Raw genomic sequence first — 18,220 nt, 5'->3', positions numbered from 1 at the left:
AACCCTTATCCTCAGAATAAGCATGCCTAACCCTAACAAAACCACGGCAATCCAAAGCGAAACACCCTGAAAAAAGGGACTTTTATGTCACTAACACTAATATGGGCAAAAATTGTCAAAAATGTTTAGAAATTGTCCAAGAAAATAGCATGTAGCATGGATTGAGTCAATGTAATTGTAATTGTAATTCTCAAATCTGTTAATACATCTTTCAAATCAATCAATCAAACAAGCTCACATTTCTTTCTTTTCTTTTTTCTTACAGGGCACAAGCGGAACCTTACTGGTTATGAACATTCCATGGGCAGAGACACAGTTAAGATGCTGAACCAGTGGCCATAGGTCCACTATCTCCACTTTAGTGTACCACATCTGGATAGGCTATTTAATACATCTGCCGTCCTTTTAGACACAAACTGTCACACCATCATCTCAGTATATTAAGTCATATTGAATTAGTAATCATGTTCCAGGCTTGACTAAAATACAGAGGGTGAACAATGTTAATCTTCCAGAGCTAAATGAGAGGAGGTAGCCATTATAGTCCACAAGAGAAGGGCAAATGTATTGTGGTGTAAAGGAGAGCAGAGAGTGCCCTCTGCTGGCTATTGGTTGTATCAATGTAACAGATTACACAAGAAATAAGAATGGTTTGTTGTGAGCTCAGCTGTGGGAGGGTCAGACACCGGTTTGTGGCAGTCTATCTTTCATAAAGATTCGATTAGAGAAACTTTATCCCCAAGGGGGTACTGGGTTGTGACTCAAGTAGCCTAGTATTCAACTCATACAAGACAGGTTACATTTACCACACATCATAGGGCCTAGGCTAGGCTACATGCCTACATAAAGTTCACTCACATTGTTGTTGTGAGCTTGTAGATCTGCTATGCTATTCTCATACAACAGTATATTGTTGAGTTCTCTCTTCTGATTGGATAAAATTGGTATCATCATTTGAACTTAGTTTTCTTTTCATAATACAGAGATATATAACAGATAACACCCATTTTAACAAACAAACCAAACGTATCCTAGTTACATTACAGTAGGGCAGGCCAATATGTAAGTGGACTGTGGACAAGGAACTCACTCACTAGTACTACTACAAGGATGAAACTCGGCAGCCAAACATGGTTCATTATTGGGACGAATGGCGTTGTAGAATTATTGGCTGAGAAGACTGGCAATCTGGTCAGTCACTAAGTAACTAACCAAAACACAGAGTGGAAGGAAAACAGCGACTTCCAAGACAAGTACGGTAATATGTCGTCTTGGACATCCTAGCATTTTACCATGTTTCCACGGCGGTACGTGGAATGTTGTTGGATGTCAGCATGTACTCAAATTGTTTTTAAGCAGCACAACAGATTCTAACAAAACGCCAACCCAGTCTGGCTGGTACAGTAGGTGTCTGTGATATTTTACTTACATTGGTGCGGTGCCACCCAGTGGAACAGCCTGGAATCTGCAACCAAATGACTCTAAACTTGCTGATGGAAAATAAATCGTTTTAAGGGTTGTTTAGTTTTTATGTTTCTGTTTTCTGATACGTGATGTCTTCTTCTGCCATCCATGGAAATGCACTTGACTTAACTCGATGTGTGAGTGTGTGCGTGCGTGCTGGAAGTGTGTTATGTTTCACGGAACTCCTGTGTTGTCAACCGGGCACGTTTAGTGGTTACACACAACAACATTTTGAAGACGTGAAGCGCGAGTTTAAGTCTAAATAATATACATTTCATTATTAAAGAAGACTTTTGAGTTTACAGGACTGGACTCATTAGTTCATATTTGTATGAAGAAGCCACAGAGGTATGTGAATTGTGCCTGTTTGAACTTTGAAGTTGACGTTTGGCCTACAGGTATTTTATTCTACCTTTATGTGCCTGGCGTGAACGCGTATTTATTGTAGGGCGCTATACTTTATTATGTATAATAAGATTTTTACTGAATCCCCCCACCCACCCCTTTCCCCCTCACTGTTTTCCCCCTTTTTACCTCCTCTATGATTATTTCCTGTTTTTACCTATATAGGCTAGTGTATATTTGTATGTCTCTAAATGTTATGATGAATTGAACATGGTGGACCCTAGCCTAAGATTTAGAGTACTCTCGTACGAGAGTCTTTAATTTTAGGCTAGGTGGACCCTATAACAGTCTTGTATTGAGTTGTACTTGAATTGTACTGTAATTCTCCAAACTGTTAATACATACTTCAATCAATCAAACCAAAGCAAATCTGTTTTGTGAGGAGCTATCGATTGTTTGCTAAACTGTACCACCAGTCAGACCACATGATGTCGCCAAACTACCAAACAGAATATCCTACACGCTGCAGACAGTATGACATGTCATGGCAGAAAGCACTGTTCATGCAGAGTTGGAATTACTATTTAATGAGATGCTGTCAAATTATGATGTAAGAGTTCACTGCAGAGTTCTAACTTTTAGTTACATATATTTTGTTTATCATTTGGATCCATTAGCTGCCGCCTTAACAACAGCTAGTCTTCCTGGGGTCCAGACATGAATATGCATTAATCACAATATAAAGCATTTCACTGTCACAAATATTAAAAGGTCATATTTTACACATTTTGCCTGAAAGACGATTCCTGTGTGCAATGAATTGACCTATAAAATACTGCCTTCTTCATTGAATTAGACTTAAAGCCAGTCCACACCAATGCAACTCCTTGCAACTGCCATTGGGGATCATTGTTGCAAGGAGTTGCAAGTAGTTGCACTCATTTGGTGTGGATTGGCCTTTAGGCAGAGGTAAAGTTGCAGATAGAAGACAAGACAAACAAAAAAACTAACACCCAGGAAAGGGGGGAAAATATAATAAAGAGAAGTAAAAAGATTGGTCAGTCATAGGTCAGGGCATCACATGCTATATTAGCCTGACAGGTTGCATAGCTGTCTGCACTGTGCAAGCTGACAGCTTGATTGTTTGACTGATTGATTGATTGATTGAACATTTTATTAACAGTTTGCAGAATTACAGTACATTTCAAGCACAAACTCAATACAAAGGCTGTTAACTGTGAGTGGACGACCCAATTAAGCATTACACTTGTTTACAACAGGGTCCACCATGTTCAATTCATCAAAACATTTAGAGACGTACAAATAAACACTTCTATATAGACAAAGAAGTAAAGAACAGAACAGGAATTCATCATAGGAATTCATAACTTTCCAATAATGTCTCATGATTTGACTCCATCCATGATGTGACATTGTCACACTGTCCTTTCTCTCCATGTCGTGATGTCATTACAGGTAACATGCAAATTATGACTAACCGTTTCATTCCATGTTGTCGTAGAGGCCAGCAGAAGGAGTCATGGAGAACTTGGTGTTCGTGGAGCAGACCAGGCATCCTCACACAGTCCTTGAAGGCCTAAACCGTCTTCGGCTCAGTAATGAGTTATGTGATGTGGTTCTGTGCTGTGGGGGTCGGGAGTTCCCTTGTCACAGAGCTGTGCTGGCATCATTTAGTTCTTACTTTCAGGTAAACACAGAGAAATGTTCACAGTTCCATGTGAACATTAATGACCTGGTGCTATTAACCCAAACCCATTGGACCTGTATGTTGTTATACCTTTCAATCCGGGAGCTGTTGTTGCTATACATGTAGCAACATAATTACATTATTTTTTAGATATTTTATTTATTTTTAAGATATTTGTTGGGCCTTTTCTGCCTTTATTTCAATCTACAGTAAGCTGACAGGAAATGGGGGGGGAGTGACACGCAGTAAAGATCATCATGATCGGGAGTCCAACCTGCGACACGCTGGATTAGCAGCCTAGGTGCCTGGAAAACTAGGCCGGCCCAGGCTTTGAATACGAATTTGAAGGTTTCCAGAAAACTTAGGTTAGGTTTTAGAGTGCTTTTTTACCAGCTGCTATGCAATAGCAAGCTGAGTCTATAATCGATGTGCAAGCTAGTCCAGTAGTCCTCTAGTCCTGTAGTCCAGCTGGTTTTCTCATTGGCTGTTATATGTGCGCACCGCAAATATGTCTGGGCGGAAACGAATGACTCAGAAAACAATAGTTCCGCCTTAGAGAATTTTGGTTCCTACAGTACCTAAACTACTGCGCTGAAACTGACACAGAGGCAGTTATAGCGGACCCCTGCAGATAATAATAATGCAGCTGGTAATTAATTGTTTTAATCAATTTGGGCTTGTTTTTTGGAATTGGCATCAGATCTAAATGGGTTAGGAATGGCATTGACTTTGGCTTTCATGTGAACTGAAGACCATGCTATAACCAAATAAATTAATTATTGACACAATGTAAATTTAATCTAAATAGAACTAAGCCAACCATTCACATTTTCAATCTGGACAGGCAATGTTTACAACTGGCATGTTGGAGTCCAGACAGGAGAGAGTTAATCTCCATGGAGTACAACCTCACATCATTGACTTTTTGTTGACTTATGCTTACACGTCAAAGGTGGCCATCCCCAAAGAACATTTGCAGGTAACGTATTATCATCACCTTGAGACACACACACACACACACACACACACACACACACACACACACAGTTTGATGCCGGGCTCCCCCACTGCGTTAGTGTCGCAGTGTCCTTGAGCAAGACTAGTCTGAACCCCTTTGCTCCCGATATGCAGGTTGGTGCCTTGCATGGTTTCCACCACCTTCGGTGTATGAATGGGTGAATGTAATGCAAAATCTATGTAAAGCGCTTTGGATAAAAGTGCTATATAAATGCACCATTTACCATCTGCCATTTGCACGCACGCACGCACGCACGCACGCACGCACGCACGCACGCACGCACACGCACACACACACACACACACACACACACACACACACACATTTGCGTTCACGTTTAACAAGAAATTCTTGAACACAAACAATAGTAGATGCTCAAATTTGGGGAAAATAAGTGTTTCAGGATACAGATAATGGAAACGGGAAGCATTGTCTTCTCCATATGTGACGACTGCCACTCTGCCAATTATCACAGACAGTCACTGAACTGAATTTAGTCAATGGCAATGCCTTAGCTGGGCATACCTGCAATCTGCAGGCCTCTCACTCTCGGACGGACGGACAGATCAAGTCTCCCATGGGAAACGATATAAGCTTTTGGAAGGGAGCCTGATACAGGTGGACAATGAAATATAACAAAACACAAGCTTCTAATGAGCCTGCTGTCTTTTTTCTTTTCTTTTTAATCTAGGACCTGGTAGCAGCAGCACACATGCTGGAGATCAAGGCTGTTCAAGAGGTCTGCTGTCGTTATATGGACCGTAACATAGATAAAAACAACTGTTTAGGGATGCACAGCTTTGCTGAGGCCCTTTCCTTTGAGGCATTGGAGAAACACAGCCTGGATTTCATCATCAAACACTTCAGAAATGTCTACATGCAGGTCAGAGTCTGTTATAAATCTGTGGTGACCCACAGGATGAGACTGTCTAACTCAAGGAAAGATATTAAAGGTGTTTTATTGCTATTATCCAACTGAACAGATTGAAACATCTGTGTCATTCAGTAATTGGATGAATAATAACAAGCTACTGTCACTTGTCCTTTCATCAAACTAACCAGTGAACAGGTTCTTAATGGGGAGGGATGGGCAATAATCAGTCATCATCGATATCAGCCAATGTTGGCCTTAAAATGCAATATCGCTATCGGTATCGATTATCGAACAGATATCCAAGTAATATATCGCTTTTAGCTGATATTATTATGATATTATAAAAAGTAATAAATGAATAAGCCTTTTGTGATGATGAAGGCTGCAGATTCTATCAGTGTTTTCTGGGGGTCAACAAGTTGGTTTCGAAAAGAAGAAAGCACGCCGACTCCAACTTGTCTCAATCTCATAGAACATTTTACCGGGTGCACGGTCAGGAATCACTTTAGAAGAAGGAGAATACCAGCACTTACGGAATAGGCACTTTATTGTTTAATCTTAGGATGGGTATGCTGCACAAGCAGCAACACAACAAACGCGTTTCGGCCAGCGGCCTTCGCCAGTGTTGTATATGCTGTAAACAACGGGAAGTGTCACTATTAAACAGTCCGACGGTGAAACACCCTCCCCTGTCCAGGTTGATACAAACACCAAACAACCAGCTAAACCCAAAACAAGTGGATATAAGAATACTACATTCAAGCAGTTTTTTGTTGGGATATTGGCCAACATTTCAATATCGGTGCATCCCTAGTTTTGGAATAAAGAGGCATTGCTTTTTCAAATTCAGTTTTTATATGCCTTTTTCAGAATGGACATTATTTTGATTGATTGATTTATTTATTTATTTTCCTAATACAGAATGAGATATTAACATTGGTTTATATATAATTATATCGGATATCGTCCGTAGTTCTTAACCTATAAACAGGGCGGCACATTATTATTTTGGGCTTCTACTCAAAGGAGCACCTGTACATGTAGTTTGGTGCGCACAGCGACGGGGGGAGGGGGACTACAGACGTTTGTATCCTGCCACAACGTTATGCTGCTTTCACACAGGCAGATGCAAAAGATACAAAGATGCAAAGCTGCACAGTGTATTTGTAGTCGTTAAGCAGCAGGAGGATCCCACTAGCAGCAGGTGTCCGTTTATCATTAGCACAACCACAAACATCCAACACATATACAATTAATTACTCACCTAATGCTGCAGGTTCCATGTTTAATTCCAACGTGTGTAACCTACATTGTTTAAGTGACAGATCATGCATGGTTTTCATATTGTAAATATGGTCGCTAACGTGGGGACTACCACTTTGACAGCTCATCCATCGTAGCTGGTTTACAACTGAAATGGACTTCCTGTGCAGAAACTTCCTCATCAAAATAAGAGCCACTTGTAATGATTAGTCAACACTAGTTTTATTTCTAAGTCTACTTCTAGGACGTTAACATCTCTTTTGAGTGCCTGTCAGCATTCTCTAAATTCCTGTCTCTCAGCTGTTGGTGCGCAAACGCGCATCGCATGCCTTTGATCTACCGCGCAGCAAACGTTTTGACGACGCATGCGTACCGGTTGTGTGCACCGCTGCCTATAAACTAATCCAGTGTGTGTTTCTGTCCCTAGGAGTTATTCCCCTCTCTCTCTCTGGATAAAGTGACAAAGATTCTTTCCAATGACGATCTCAATGTTCCTAAGGAGGAGATGTCGTTTGAGGCTGCCATGTTGTGGTTCAATAAGTGTCCTACACGCAGACAGCACTTTGAAAAGGTCAGTCACTTCTCATGCTGCTAAGGCAAGCTTACATTGATTCTATTATGATGTTGATGTGCAAAGTTAATCATTAAAACATTGAACATCTTTACTGTACCTGTGTACGCACCTACAATATGTAAGGACTCTGTCATGAGGCAGATGTAGAGATTTGAAAAGCAAAAGTTAAATGTCATTCACCCAATATCCAGTTGGACTAGTAAATAATGAGTGTTTTTTTTGTTCATGAAGGTCCTAGAGCTGATCCGTCTTCCTCTTATCAGTCCCTCCTACCTCCACGATGTGATTGAGGCTCTGGAGGTGGTGAAAGAATCTCCGTGCTGCCAGAGGCTCATCTCTGAGGCCAAGGCCAAGAACCAGCATCTCCTGCCCTACAGTAAAACAGTACACCCACGTAGGACCACAGGTACCCTCCCTCACACACGTTGCAACTGATGGTGGAAAAGATAGATACATAAGGGGGTTCTAGGTGACATTTACAGTCCCTGCCATTCTTTGTGTGTGATTATATGACATATTTCATTGTATTCCATTCTGATTGACTACGAATCGATTGGCTTTCAACGACTGGACCAATCGGTGAGAAACGCTGCATGCACACTACCAGTAGGCCTAGGAAGAACCTCCACCGCATACGTTTAAAACTGTCCTGCTATAGCGCTACCATGAGGCAGATTTTTGCTAAATTAATTTTGCCTGCCATCCGCCTCCACGTTAGAAAATTTAGAAAAATACATTTATCTCAGATCCTTTTCCCAGATTGCGTTTTTGGTCAATACAAGCTATATTCAACAGCCCATAACTGAAGAACCGATGATCCCGGTTACAAAATGTATTTTCCGGGTAAAAGAAAATACGATTGCCCACTCCTCCACACCAGCTCAGTGGCCTTGTGGTTAGAGTGTCCTCCACACCAGCTCAGTGGCCTTGTGGTTAGTGTCCTCCACACCAGCTCAGTGGCCTTGTGGTTAGTGTCCTCCACACCAGCTCAGTGGCCTTGTGGTTAGAGTGTCCTCCACACCAGCTCAGTGGCCTTGTGGTTAGAGTGTCCTCCACACCAGCTCAGTGGCCTTGTGGTTAGTGTCCTCCACACCAGCTCAGTGGCCTTGTGGTTAGTGTCCTCCACACCAGCTCAGTGGCCTTGTGGTTAGTGTCCTCCACACCAGCTCAGTGGCCTTGTGGTTAGTGTCCTCCACACCAGCTCAGTGGCCTTGTGGTTAGTGTCCTCCACACCAGCTCAGTGGCCTTGTGGTTAGAGTGTCCTCCACACCAGCTCAGTGGCCTTGTGGTTAGAGTGTCCTCCACACCAGCTCAGTGGCCTTGTGGTTAGTGTCCTCCACACCAGCTCAGTGGCCTTGTGGTTAGAGTGTCCTCCACACCAGCTCAGTGGCCTTGTGGTTAGAGTGTCCTCCACACCAGCTCAGTGGCCTTGTGATTAGAGTGTCCTCCACACCAGCTCAGTGGCCTTGTGGTTAGAGTGTCCTCCACACCAGCTCAGTGGCCTTGTGGTTAGTGTCCTCCACACCAGCTCAGTGGCCTTGTGGTTAGAGTGTCCTCCACACCAGCTCAGTGGCCTTGTGGTTAGAGTGTCCTCCACACCAGCTCAGTGGCCTTGTGGTTAGAGTGTCCTCCACACCAGCTCAGTGGCCTTGTGGTTAGAGTGTCCTCCACACCAGCTCAGTGGCCTTGTGGCCACTGAGCTGGTGTTATTATTTTTTTGTATATATAATTTTTCATAATGTAAATAATATCCCAAGCGGCACACTTTACTACTTATTTCGATGGAAATAAGCGAATTAGCACCCCGAATTAACACCCCATAGCCCCATTAAATTCCCATTCAATGCAATTCATTGAGGGCTTATGGTAGGGGAAATAGCCAATAAGGAGTTTTTGCACAATAAAACACCTGGACCTGGACCTTAAGAAACAGAGTGCCCTCCAACCCCACAAGGCCACAGGCCATGACAACATTCCCTCCAAATTTCTCAGAGACTCAGCCATCTCTATAGCTCCAATCATCACCCACATAGTAAACCTCTCCATCAAACAGGGACAGGTCCCCCAAGATTTCAAACTGGCCAAAGTAACCCCCTTGCACAAGAAAGGGAGTAAATTAGACCCCGGCAACTACCGCCCTATTTCTATTCTTAGTTCCATCTCGAAAGTGATGGAAAAAATAGTCTATGAACAGGTTGAAAAGTATCTTGCCACTAATAAATTATTGTACGAGTTCCAATCTGGCTTCAGAACATCCCACTCCACTGACACATGCCTTCTCTATTTGAGCGACCACATCAAACAAGAGGTGGACGCTGGCAAATACTGCGGCATGGTCATGCTGGACCTCCAAAAGGCTTTTGACACCGTGAACCACTCCATGCTGGTTAACAAGCTAAAAGCAATTGGTTTCGATAGCACATCAGTGAGCTGGATGCAATCCTACCTGGAGGGGAGAGAACAGATGGTGGAAGTGAACGGAACACTGTCCCCCCCCCTCCCAGTGAGCTGTGGCGTTCCACAAGGAAGCATACTAGGGCCTCTACTGTTCCTAATATATGTAAACGACATGACTTCAGCCTGTGACTGCAACTTGTTCCTGTTCGCAGATGACTCAGCACTGCTGGTCTCGGACAGGGACAAACTGCAGGTTGAAAATGCCCTCAGCTCTGAACTCGGTAGAATCTGCACCTGGCTCGCTGATAACAAACTATCTTTACACCTGGGAAAAACTGAATCCATTCTCTTTGGCTCTATTAGTAATCTCAGCAAGGCAAATGGCTTCTTGGTTAGAGTGGGTGACAATGTTATCACACGTAAAGATGAAATTACCTACCTAGGTTCCATCCTGGAGGCTAATCTTTCCGGTGATAAAATGGCCACCAACGTAATCAAAAAAGTCAACCATAGAACAAGATTCCTCTACAGGATCTCCTCACTGGTCAACAAAAACACCTTGAAGACCTTAACAGGAGCCCTTGTACAGGGTTTCTTTGACTATGCATGCACCTCCTGGTACCACAGCACCTCAAAGGCCCTTAAAACCAGGCTCCAGACTTCCCAAAACAAACTGGTCAGGCTCCTACTTGATCTAGCCCCCCGAACCCACCTCACCCCTGCCCACTTCGACAGGCTGGAATGGCTTAGGGTCGACGACAGAGTACAGCATCTTGCAATGGGTCTGGTCCACAAGATTCGATACACCACCAAGATACCCATGTACCTGTCTAGATACTTCCTTAATGTTAACGAAGTCCACACCCACAACACCAGAGGGAGTGCAACGAACCATGTACAACCCAGATTCGGCACAAACAAGGGACTAAATTCTTTTCGCTCCTATGCCACCAAAATGTGGAACGCCCTACCAACTGTCATTAAGACATGCGAATCCCTTGACTCCTTCAAAACCGCTCTCAAAGGGCACCTACGGATGGCTGCAATTCGAAACTGGCCCCCGTAAAATCTGAATCCCCCCCCCGCCCCCCCCTTTTTTTCCCCTCACTGTATATATTTATTTTCCCTTTTTACCTCCTTTTTGATGAATTCCTGTTCTGTCTATAGAAGTGTCTATTTGTACGTCTCTAAATGTTTTGATGATTTGAACATGGTGGACCCTATTGGAAACAAGTGTAATGCTTAATTGGGTCGTCCACTCACAGTTAACAGCCTTTGTATTGAGTTTGTGCTTGAAATGTACTGTAATTCTGCAAACTGTTAATAAATTCTTCAATCAATCAATCAATCAAACCTCTTTGGTGGGGACATAACAACTACAAAGAAAGGTAAGAAAGCCTTCTAGCATGGAATTCTCCTTTAATACCTGGCAGTTAATGTGTTAAAATGTGCTGTGTTCTAACTTTGTATTAATAGAGGTGATCGTGATCGTGGGGGGACTGGGGGGTCAGGGTGACTACAAGCAACTTTGCGACGAAGTTGAGTGTTTTGATCCCCTTACCAAAACATGGAATCGATTGCTCCTGCCCTCTCCATGGAAGAGTCTGGCATCTCTGCCCTTCACTGTTAGCAGGCATGGTGTGGCTGTGTCAGGTGAGGAGTACCATCGGTCAACTGGAGTAGAGACCAATCAACTTAAGGATCCTACTCTGTTTTTAGGAGTGACAGTCGCTCAGAAGGTGGAGCGGCCGTCTAGGGAGCGAAAGGTTCCTGGTTCGATCCTCGGCTCCTCCTGGGTTTCTGTTGAAGTGTCCTTGAGCAAGACACTGAGCCCCTAACAGCTCCCGATGAGCAGCTTGGTGCCTTGCATGGTTTCCTTCAACATCTAGTCTCATCTAGTCAGACAATAAGAGCTGATCATCTGGATATGCGAGACTAGCGCCATCGTTGTGTGTGAATGGTGAATGTATGTTGCAGTCTAATGACCCTCACTGCTGCCAATTTTTAGGTTTTACCTCACCCACTTCACCACTTTTCAACGTACCTTCATATAATTGGTCCTCACCAATGTTCATGATAAAATAGCACGATTTGTTTCTACTCCGAAACCCGTCCACCAGTAACATCATCGATGGGGAATCCAAGCTAATAGAAACCACAAGCTTTCTATTCCTGTTGAAGATAGGTGATTTAAATAGTCACAGAATATTCATCTTCACTATGATCGCACACTGGATCATTTGTAACTCTTGGCTCTTGGCTAAATAATGACGCACGTCTGAGTCTAGACCCTCCTATCTGTGTAGAGACCACGTGACACCACGTTAGTCACAGACAGTTCCGCCTCTCACCGGTAGAATGCTCTTTTTATTTGTACTCATGCTATGGTTGCGTGTTATTGAAATATCAATACTTTTCCAAATATCGTATCGAAGTTTGAAATCCAGTATCGTGAGATACTGTAGGTATATAGTACTATAGCCCATCTTATATATGTAGCCCATCTTGAAAAGTTTTGAAAATGCATGTGTGAGTGGGAACCCTGTTTATGCCAGAGATCCCATCATGTGGGCCGTGAAGGTATTGCGTTTTCACTGTGACATTAAAAATCACACCTGTGTGAAGCAAAGCAAAGTTACTATATTTACCCAGGGTAACTGGACTAAGCATCAGATACTTGTTTACAGCCAGGCCCTGCTCATAGAACATTTCATGGTAGTGGTTCAATGCCTTGCTCAAGGGCACTTCAGCGGTGGTAATTTTAACGTGCCGGTCCGGGGATACGAACTGGCGACCTTCTGGTATCAAGACCGCTCCGCAAACCGTTCGGCCACCGCTGCCACTTAATCTCATTCCGGCCAATCACAATTTGCGTCCTCACTTTCATCTTCAATGTTTGTGTTTGTGTTTGCACAAACAATCAAAACTGGCCATTCATTGTCAATGGCATTCAATGTTTGTGTTTGCACAAACATTCAAAACTGGCCAATCATTGTCAATAGCATTCAATGTTTGTGTTAGGACAAACACTCAAAACTGGCCATTCATTGTCAATAGCATTCAATGTTTGTGTTAGGACAAACACTCAAAACTGGCCATTAATTCTGCTCTTCTCCCACCATAGGCACTACTTTGTATTTGGCTGGAGGAAAATTAAAACCTAAATACAGTAGGGAGCTGTGGCGCTATGACCCTTCAAATGATGACTCATGGATGAAGATGGCACCCATGGATAGGGCACGCTTTGACTTCGGTAAGACTACCAACCAATGGCATTCAATTTAAACTTTGTCTTGGAATAACTACTATTGGTTGTTGCCTTGATTACCCAAGTAGATGCTGCATATGACCGAGGTGATCCGTTCTAATCATCAGCTTTTAACCACACCCACATAGGACTGGTGATGCTGGATGGCTATCTGTGGGCTGTGGGTGGCCACGGGTCCCCTGAGTGCCTTGTGGAGCGATACGACCCCAGTACCAACACGTGGCAGCTCATGGAGTCGGACTCTGTTGACAGGCCAGGCCCTTCCAACAGCTGTGTGGTCGCATTAGATGGACTGCTCTATTATATTGGTATGGAACAGATTTATGCAACTGCAGGTTCAACCACCTGTTTTATACTGTACTGTTTAAGTGGAAATATCCAAAGCCTTTTGTTGTTTGTAATTACATATTCATCCTTCTGGATGAATATATAATGTTTTGCCACGTGTGCTCCTGGTTTCTAGAAGATACCGTTGGGGAGGAGAGGAATGTCTACCCTAACACAGACATGGCCTGTGTTGTACTTGGTCTCTACAAGTACAACACTAAAACATCTGTATGGACACGACTGGCCCCTACGCAGGTTGCACGTTCTTGTGTAGCTGCCCATGCTCTCAATGGAAAGATCTACGTTATAGGTATCATACCATAACCACTTAAAACCTCCTACTATTCAGGCTCACCGTTGCACCCATCCTCACCAAACATGCCATATTCAGGGCTGTTCAGGGGTCACACACAAAATAATTAAATTGCAGTATTACAGCAGTGTTTAACTTTTCAAATGGCCATAACTCGTTGACCATTGCTCTCAGCGCAATATAGGACTAGATTAGAAGGTTGCATAGTGGCCTGAAAATCCCGCTTTAATTGTATGGTCTTCAGTCTCAAGTTCAGTCTATGGTCTATTGTGCATATTGTATTTTGCTTATGTTGTATTGAACCTCGGTCTCCAGCTTGGCAGACCGGCTGCGTCTTTCACGGGGTTGCTACAATATATTGTATTATTTGTATTTTATATATATTTGGTATTATTATTATTGATCTGCTATGTTCAGGTAATATTCCCCCCGAAAAGGGATGCGCAGGTTAATGGCATTTAGTTCCATATTAAACACACTGACTACAACATCAAAGCCCTACAAAGGCTAGTAACTGCAAATATTCAAATAGATAAAGGCTTTAAAGTGTTTCAAACTTTCAACTGACAAGCCACAGGCGAGAGTGCGGAATAGCTATAGAACATCCAACTCGGGACTTTCCTTTCCTGGCTGTGCCATATGCCAGTCTGCTCGCCACCAGTTCCATGTGCCTGGCTGGCGGCTGACTCTGTGCCCAGCCAGCCTCTCTCTGTTTCTGCCAGAGAGATGCCAAAAAGGATATTGGTATACACAGTATGGTTGATATTGCATTATATATCTGTAATTGTATATCCCTCCAAAAAATGCATGAAGACTGATTTGACCTTTGAGACAAATACCGGTAGGCCTACGTCGGTGTCTCCAAAATGTCATTACTAAATTCCTCTTTATCCAATAGGTGGTGAGCATTCGTCACCGTCAGTGACCACGAACAAGGTGGAGTGCTACGACCCAACGACAAACCAGTGGACCCTGCGTGCGTCGATGAACACGCCACGCTGCAATCCTGGTGTGACTGTGATGGATGGAAAGATCTACGTACTAGGAGGGTTGGACAGGCGCAGGTAAAAGGCTTCTGCTTCATAAATCATGGAGAAAAGTGTCTGTTTGTTCACACCAGACATTTGATTTCTCTCATGGTTATTGGTTCTGTCTTCGATAGGTACAGAGATGGTACAGAGATTGGTAGGAATCTCTGTACCATCGAGCGGTACTGTGACCAGACGGACACGTGGGAATATGTGGGGAGGATCCCTGAAGGCCGCAGCTCTTTTAGCGGTGTCTCTCTCTGGCTGAATAAAGATGTATACAATCATTGTACACATGCACCTACCGAATGGTAATGGCAATGGACATTCGGCAGATTTGAGCAGATGTGTGTTTTGTGTGTAAAAGAGGCCATATCCTGTATAAATACAGTATGTATATGCTTTCTGGGTAGCTCATTTTAGTTTTTTTCAGGGGAGGTGAGCACTTCAAACCCTGGATTTATTGCACCTTTCTTTACATGCTTTATGTGATGCTCTTCACTGTGAGGTTATTCACTATAATAAACGCCTTCTTGTTTTTTGTCTAGCTGTGAACTTATGTTTATATTTTGAGACAGTGAGGGACATGTTGAAATGTTTGATACATGTTTAATACAGTAATTATCTTCTGAGAGTGTATTGTCTTTGTCTATTCTTATATACACATACACAGGAGTTGGTTGAATGGAGTCAATTTCAACTTTATTGTCACATGATCTCATAAGTTCACAGGTGTAAAAAGGTGGAATAATGTTTTGTACAAAGTTCCAGCTGTTTCCGGTTTCAAGAAAGAGTCATAGAGAGTAGATTAAGAAGAAATAAGAGAAACAAAGTTGGATAACTAGAAGACAAAATACCCAAATATACTGTATAAAAAAATAAAATAAGAATTTGCTTTTTGTGGGAGTAGAGAGACATTTGCAGAAGACAAATGACAGCAGATATAGATTTACAGTATCTTGTCCAAGGTGAGACATGACTTGGCAGCAGATCTCAAAACAAGGACAGTAGGTATTGTAATGATTAAAAGGCGACCATCTCTAAGGCATCTAGTCTCCATATAATCCCTTTTGGGTGGTGGGTGAAGATCCATTGCGAGTCAGAATATTTTGTGTGTGTGTGTGTGTGTGTGTGTGTGTGTGTGTGTGTGTGTGTGTGTGTGTGTGTGTGTGTGTGTGTGTGTCTGTGTGTCTGTGTGTCTGTGTGTCTGTCTGTCTGTCTGTCTGTCTGTCTGTCTGTCTGTCTGTCTGTCTGTCTGTCTGTCTGTCTGTCTGTCTGTCTGTCTGTCTGTCTGTCTGTCTGTCTGTCTGTCTGTCTGTCTGTCTGTCTGTCTGTCTGTCTGTCTGTCTGTCTGTCTGTCTGTCTGTCTGTCTGTCTGTCTGTCTGTCTGTCTGTCTGTCTGTCTGTCTGTCTGTCTGTCTGTCTGTCTGTCTGTCTGTCTGTCTGTCTGTCTGTCTGTCTGTCTGTCTGTCTGTCTGTCTGTCTGTCTGTCTGTCTGTCTGTCTGTCTGTCTGTCTGTGAGTGAGTGAGTGAGTGAGTGAGTGACATGCAAAGCTAGGCAACAGTGTGTGTTGTGTGATGTCAAACCGGAGCTTTGGTCAGCCTATATAAGGCGTTGTAGATGCGTATTATGACCACTATGACATCACTTCTTGGAAGAAAGACTCTATGCTTCCTCACCACTGTGGCTCCCTCTCTCTCTTCTTCCTCCTCCTCCTGTGGTGTCCTCTATTGACCTGTTATGAATCTCCAGAGGATTGGGAAGACGTGTTTGGCAGGAGAGCCTGTCCCGCCTTTCTCACCTTCTCCAATGCCGCCTACGTGACCGGAACCACTGTGGAACTGCCCTGTTACTGCAAACCACGGGAGGTCCTTGAGGTGGTGTGGTTTTACAAGAAGCGCGGGGACAGCTGGGAGGAGACGAGGGCCCTGACGGACCACCGTGGCACCAGTGTGCTGGACTCCAGCGGGCTCCTCCACAGCAGCGACCTGAGGAGCAGGTTCTCCATCCGTCTCTTCAGCCTGCTGATCTTCAACGCGGGGCCACAGGACTCCGGCCTCTATGTGTGTGGCTCCGCCCACAAAGACTACTACTTCGGTTATGACCTGGACATCCAGGAAGTGAGAGCGATGAGGTTTACTTCGAGCATCAGTAGCGTAGCAGGAAGTGCGAGACGCAGCTCTAACGCTCCCTTGTACCAGGTGTTCACCAGCGACCAGGCCTGGTCCGTGTGTGACCGCTGTGGCGTAAAAGGAGAACAGGTGCGTGTGGGGCTCTGCTATGTGTATTCCCAGTACCTGCATGTGCGTTACAGACGAGCCAATCAGACGGCTGCCTCTTGTGGTTCCGGAGCGGTGCCCAGTGCCTTTGGCCTATCGGAGCACAGTATGGGCGGGGCCAAGATGCAGATCAGGCAGTGTCATGCGCCCTGCCCGCCTCAGGCTCCCTCCTCTCAGAGAATTCTCAACCTGACGAGGTTTCTCGGATACGGTTCAACCTCTCACAACGAAGCGCTGCCGGTCTTCCACCTCAAACACCCGGCCGGGCAGAACCTGGTCCTGGGCTGTCCGGGGTCACGACCCAACATGGTCGTAGCATGGGACCGTGAATCTAAGCCAATCTACCGCTCCGAACACTCGGTGGGGAGGGTCATTATAGACACAGGTCATCTTCTGGTCTTCACACCAGCCACTGCCGAAGACTCAGGTACCTACTACTGCTGGCTACAGGGTCGTCAGGCTGCAGAGATCCATTTGTTGGTCTACACCCAGAAGGGTCTGGGCGTGACATCGCACCCCGACTTTCAATCGAGTCTCTGGTTGGTGCTGATATCATACGTTACCATGACGATGGTGTTCAGTGTGTTGGTGTTGGGGAGGGCTGGATTTGGACACTTGCCTCAGGAGCATCAGACATTTTTGAACAACGTAGGCAGACAACAGGTGTCAAGGGTCAAGTCTGTTCAGACATTCCTGTTAAACTGCTATAGGCCAAATCAGTTGGCAGCCCGTGGGCCACATCCTGACCAGAAGCAACCTGCGGGTTAAGATTTGTTTCCTCAAAGCAAAAGCAGTGTGAGAAGACATTTCCAGTGTTGCATCGGTCATTGTACACAGTACCATATAGATTTTTCAGGAGCACATGCACGCACATGTATCAATTAAGAACAACCCTTAAGTTCACACCTCAATATAGTTTATAGTGTGCCGAGTGTACACCAGCTTGTATTAACATAGGAATGAGCCTAGATGCATGTCAATGCATTTCGAGCAGTATTATTCATTAGCCTTATTTCTAGAAGAACAGGACACGTGATATTGTTATTGACTATGTTGTCTATTTAGTTAGGTTAACAAATGTTCTGGACACTTGATTTTATATTGTGAAAATGTCCATGGACATTTTACCTGGAAATACCTGTTTACAAACATTCAAACATTGTGATCTACTGCCACTTTACCTGTTGAACTACCTTGGTACCGTGAACTGTATACACAAATGAAGAGATTCAGAATCTGAGTAATTTCCCATAATTGATTAAAATAACGCTATTTATCTGTCTGTGTGTCCATCTGTCTCTCTCTGGTTATCCTATACATGCCCTAATATTGAGATGACTGATGTCATAGATGACTTGACG

At 43.9% G+C, this 18,220-nt stretch overlaps 3 protein-coding genes across 9 annotated transcripts in view; 2 read left to right on the top strand and 1 right to left on the bottom strand.

Moving 5' to 3' along the window:
* The window catches only part of LOC306912537 (transmembrane protein 200C-like), a 37,149-nt gene extending 35,605 nt beyond the window's left edge, over positions 1-1,544 (bottom strand). The window contains exon 1 of the mRNA XM_079488834.1: positions 1,430-1,544. The gene's annotated coding sequence lies outside the window, so the exon portion shown is untranslated. The remainder of the gene's footprint in view (positions 1-1,429) is intronic.
* LOC306912536 (kelch-like protein 23) lies at positions 707-16,376 on the top strand. Of its 7 annotated transcripts, none has more exons than XM_079488828.1 (13): positions 708-1,253; positions 3,332-3,517; positions 4,362-4,496; positions 5,227-5,418; positions 7,100-7,243; positions 7,478-7,652; positions 11,120-11,296; positions 12,768-12,896; positions 13,040-13,219; positions 13,375-13,548; positions 14,450-14,615; positions 14,714-14,890; positions 15,013-15,213. In XM_079488828.1, exons 2-13 carry the CDS (start codon positions 3,350-3,352, stop codon positions 15,125-15,127), a joined length of 1,932 nt encoding a protein of 643 aa, XP_079344954.1. In that variant the 5' UTR covers positions 708-1,253; positions 3,332-3,349; the 3' UTR covers positions 15,128-15,213. The 7 variants fall into 7 exon arrangements, with proteins under 7 accessions (XP_079344958.1, XP_079344959.1, XP_079344954.1 ...); XM_079488827.1 differs by having other exon boundaries at positions 708-1,258; XM_079488831.1 differs by lacking the exon at positions 15,013-15,213 and adding an exon at positions 16,333-16,376 and having other exon boundaries at positions 709-1,258.
* LOC306943039 (Ig-like V-type domain-containing protein FAM187A) lies at positions 16,335-17,627 on the top strand (the record flags this gene model as incomplete). The annotated part of the gene is made up of 1 exon (XM_079529245.1): positions 16,335-17,627. A coding segment is annotated over one exon (1,293 nt), but the record flags the coding sequence as incomplete, so codon positions are not given.
* Between the last annotated feature and the right edge of the window lie 593 nt (positions 17,628-18,220).

The sequence above is a fragment of the Electrona antarctica genome, assembly GCF_951216825.1.
Source record: "Electrona antarctica genome assembly, chromosome: 19".
NCBI classification, from domain to species: Eukaryota; Metazoa; Chordata; class Actinopteri; order Myctophiformes; family Myctophidae; genus Electrona; species Electrona antarctica.
This window is presented reverse-complemented; position numbering and strand designations above follow the sequence as displayed.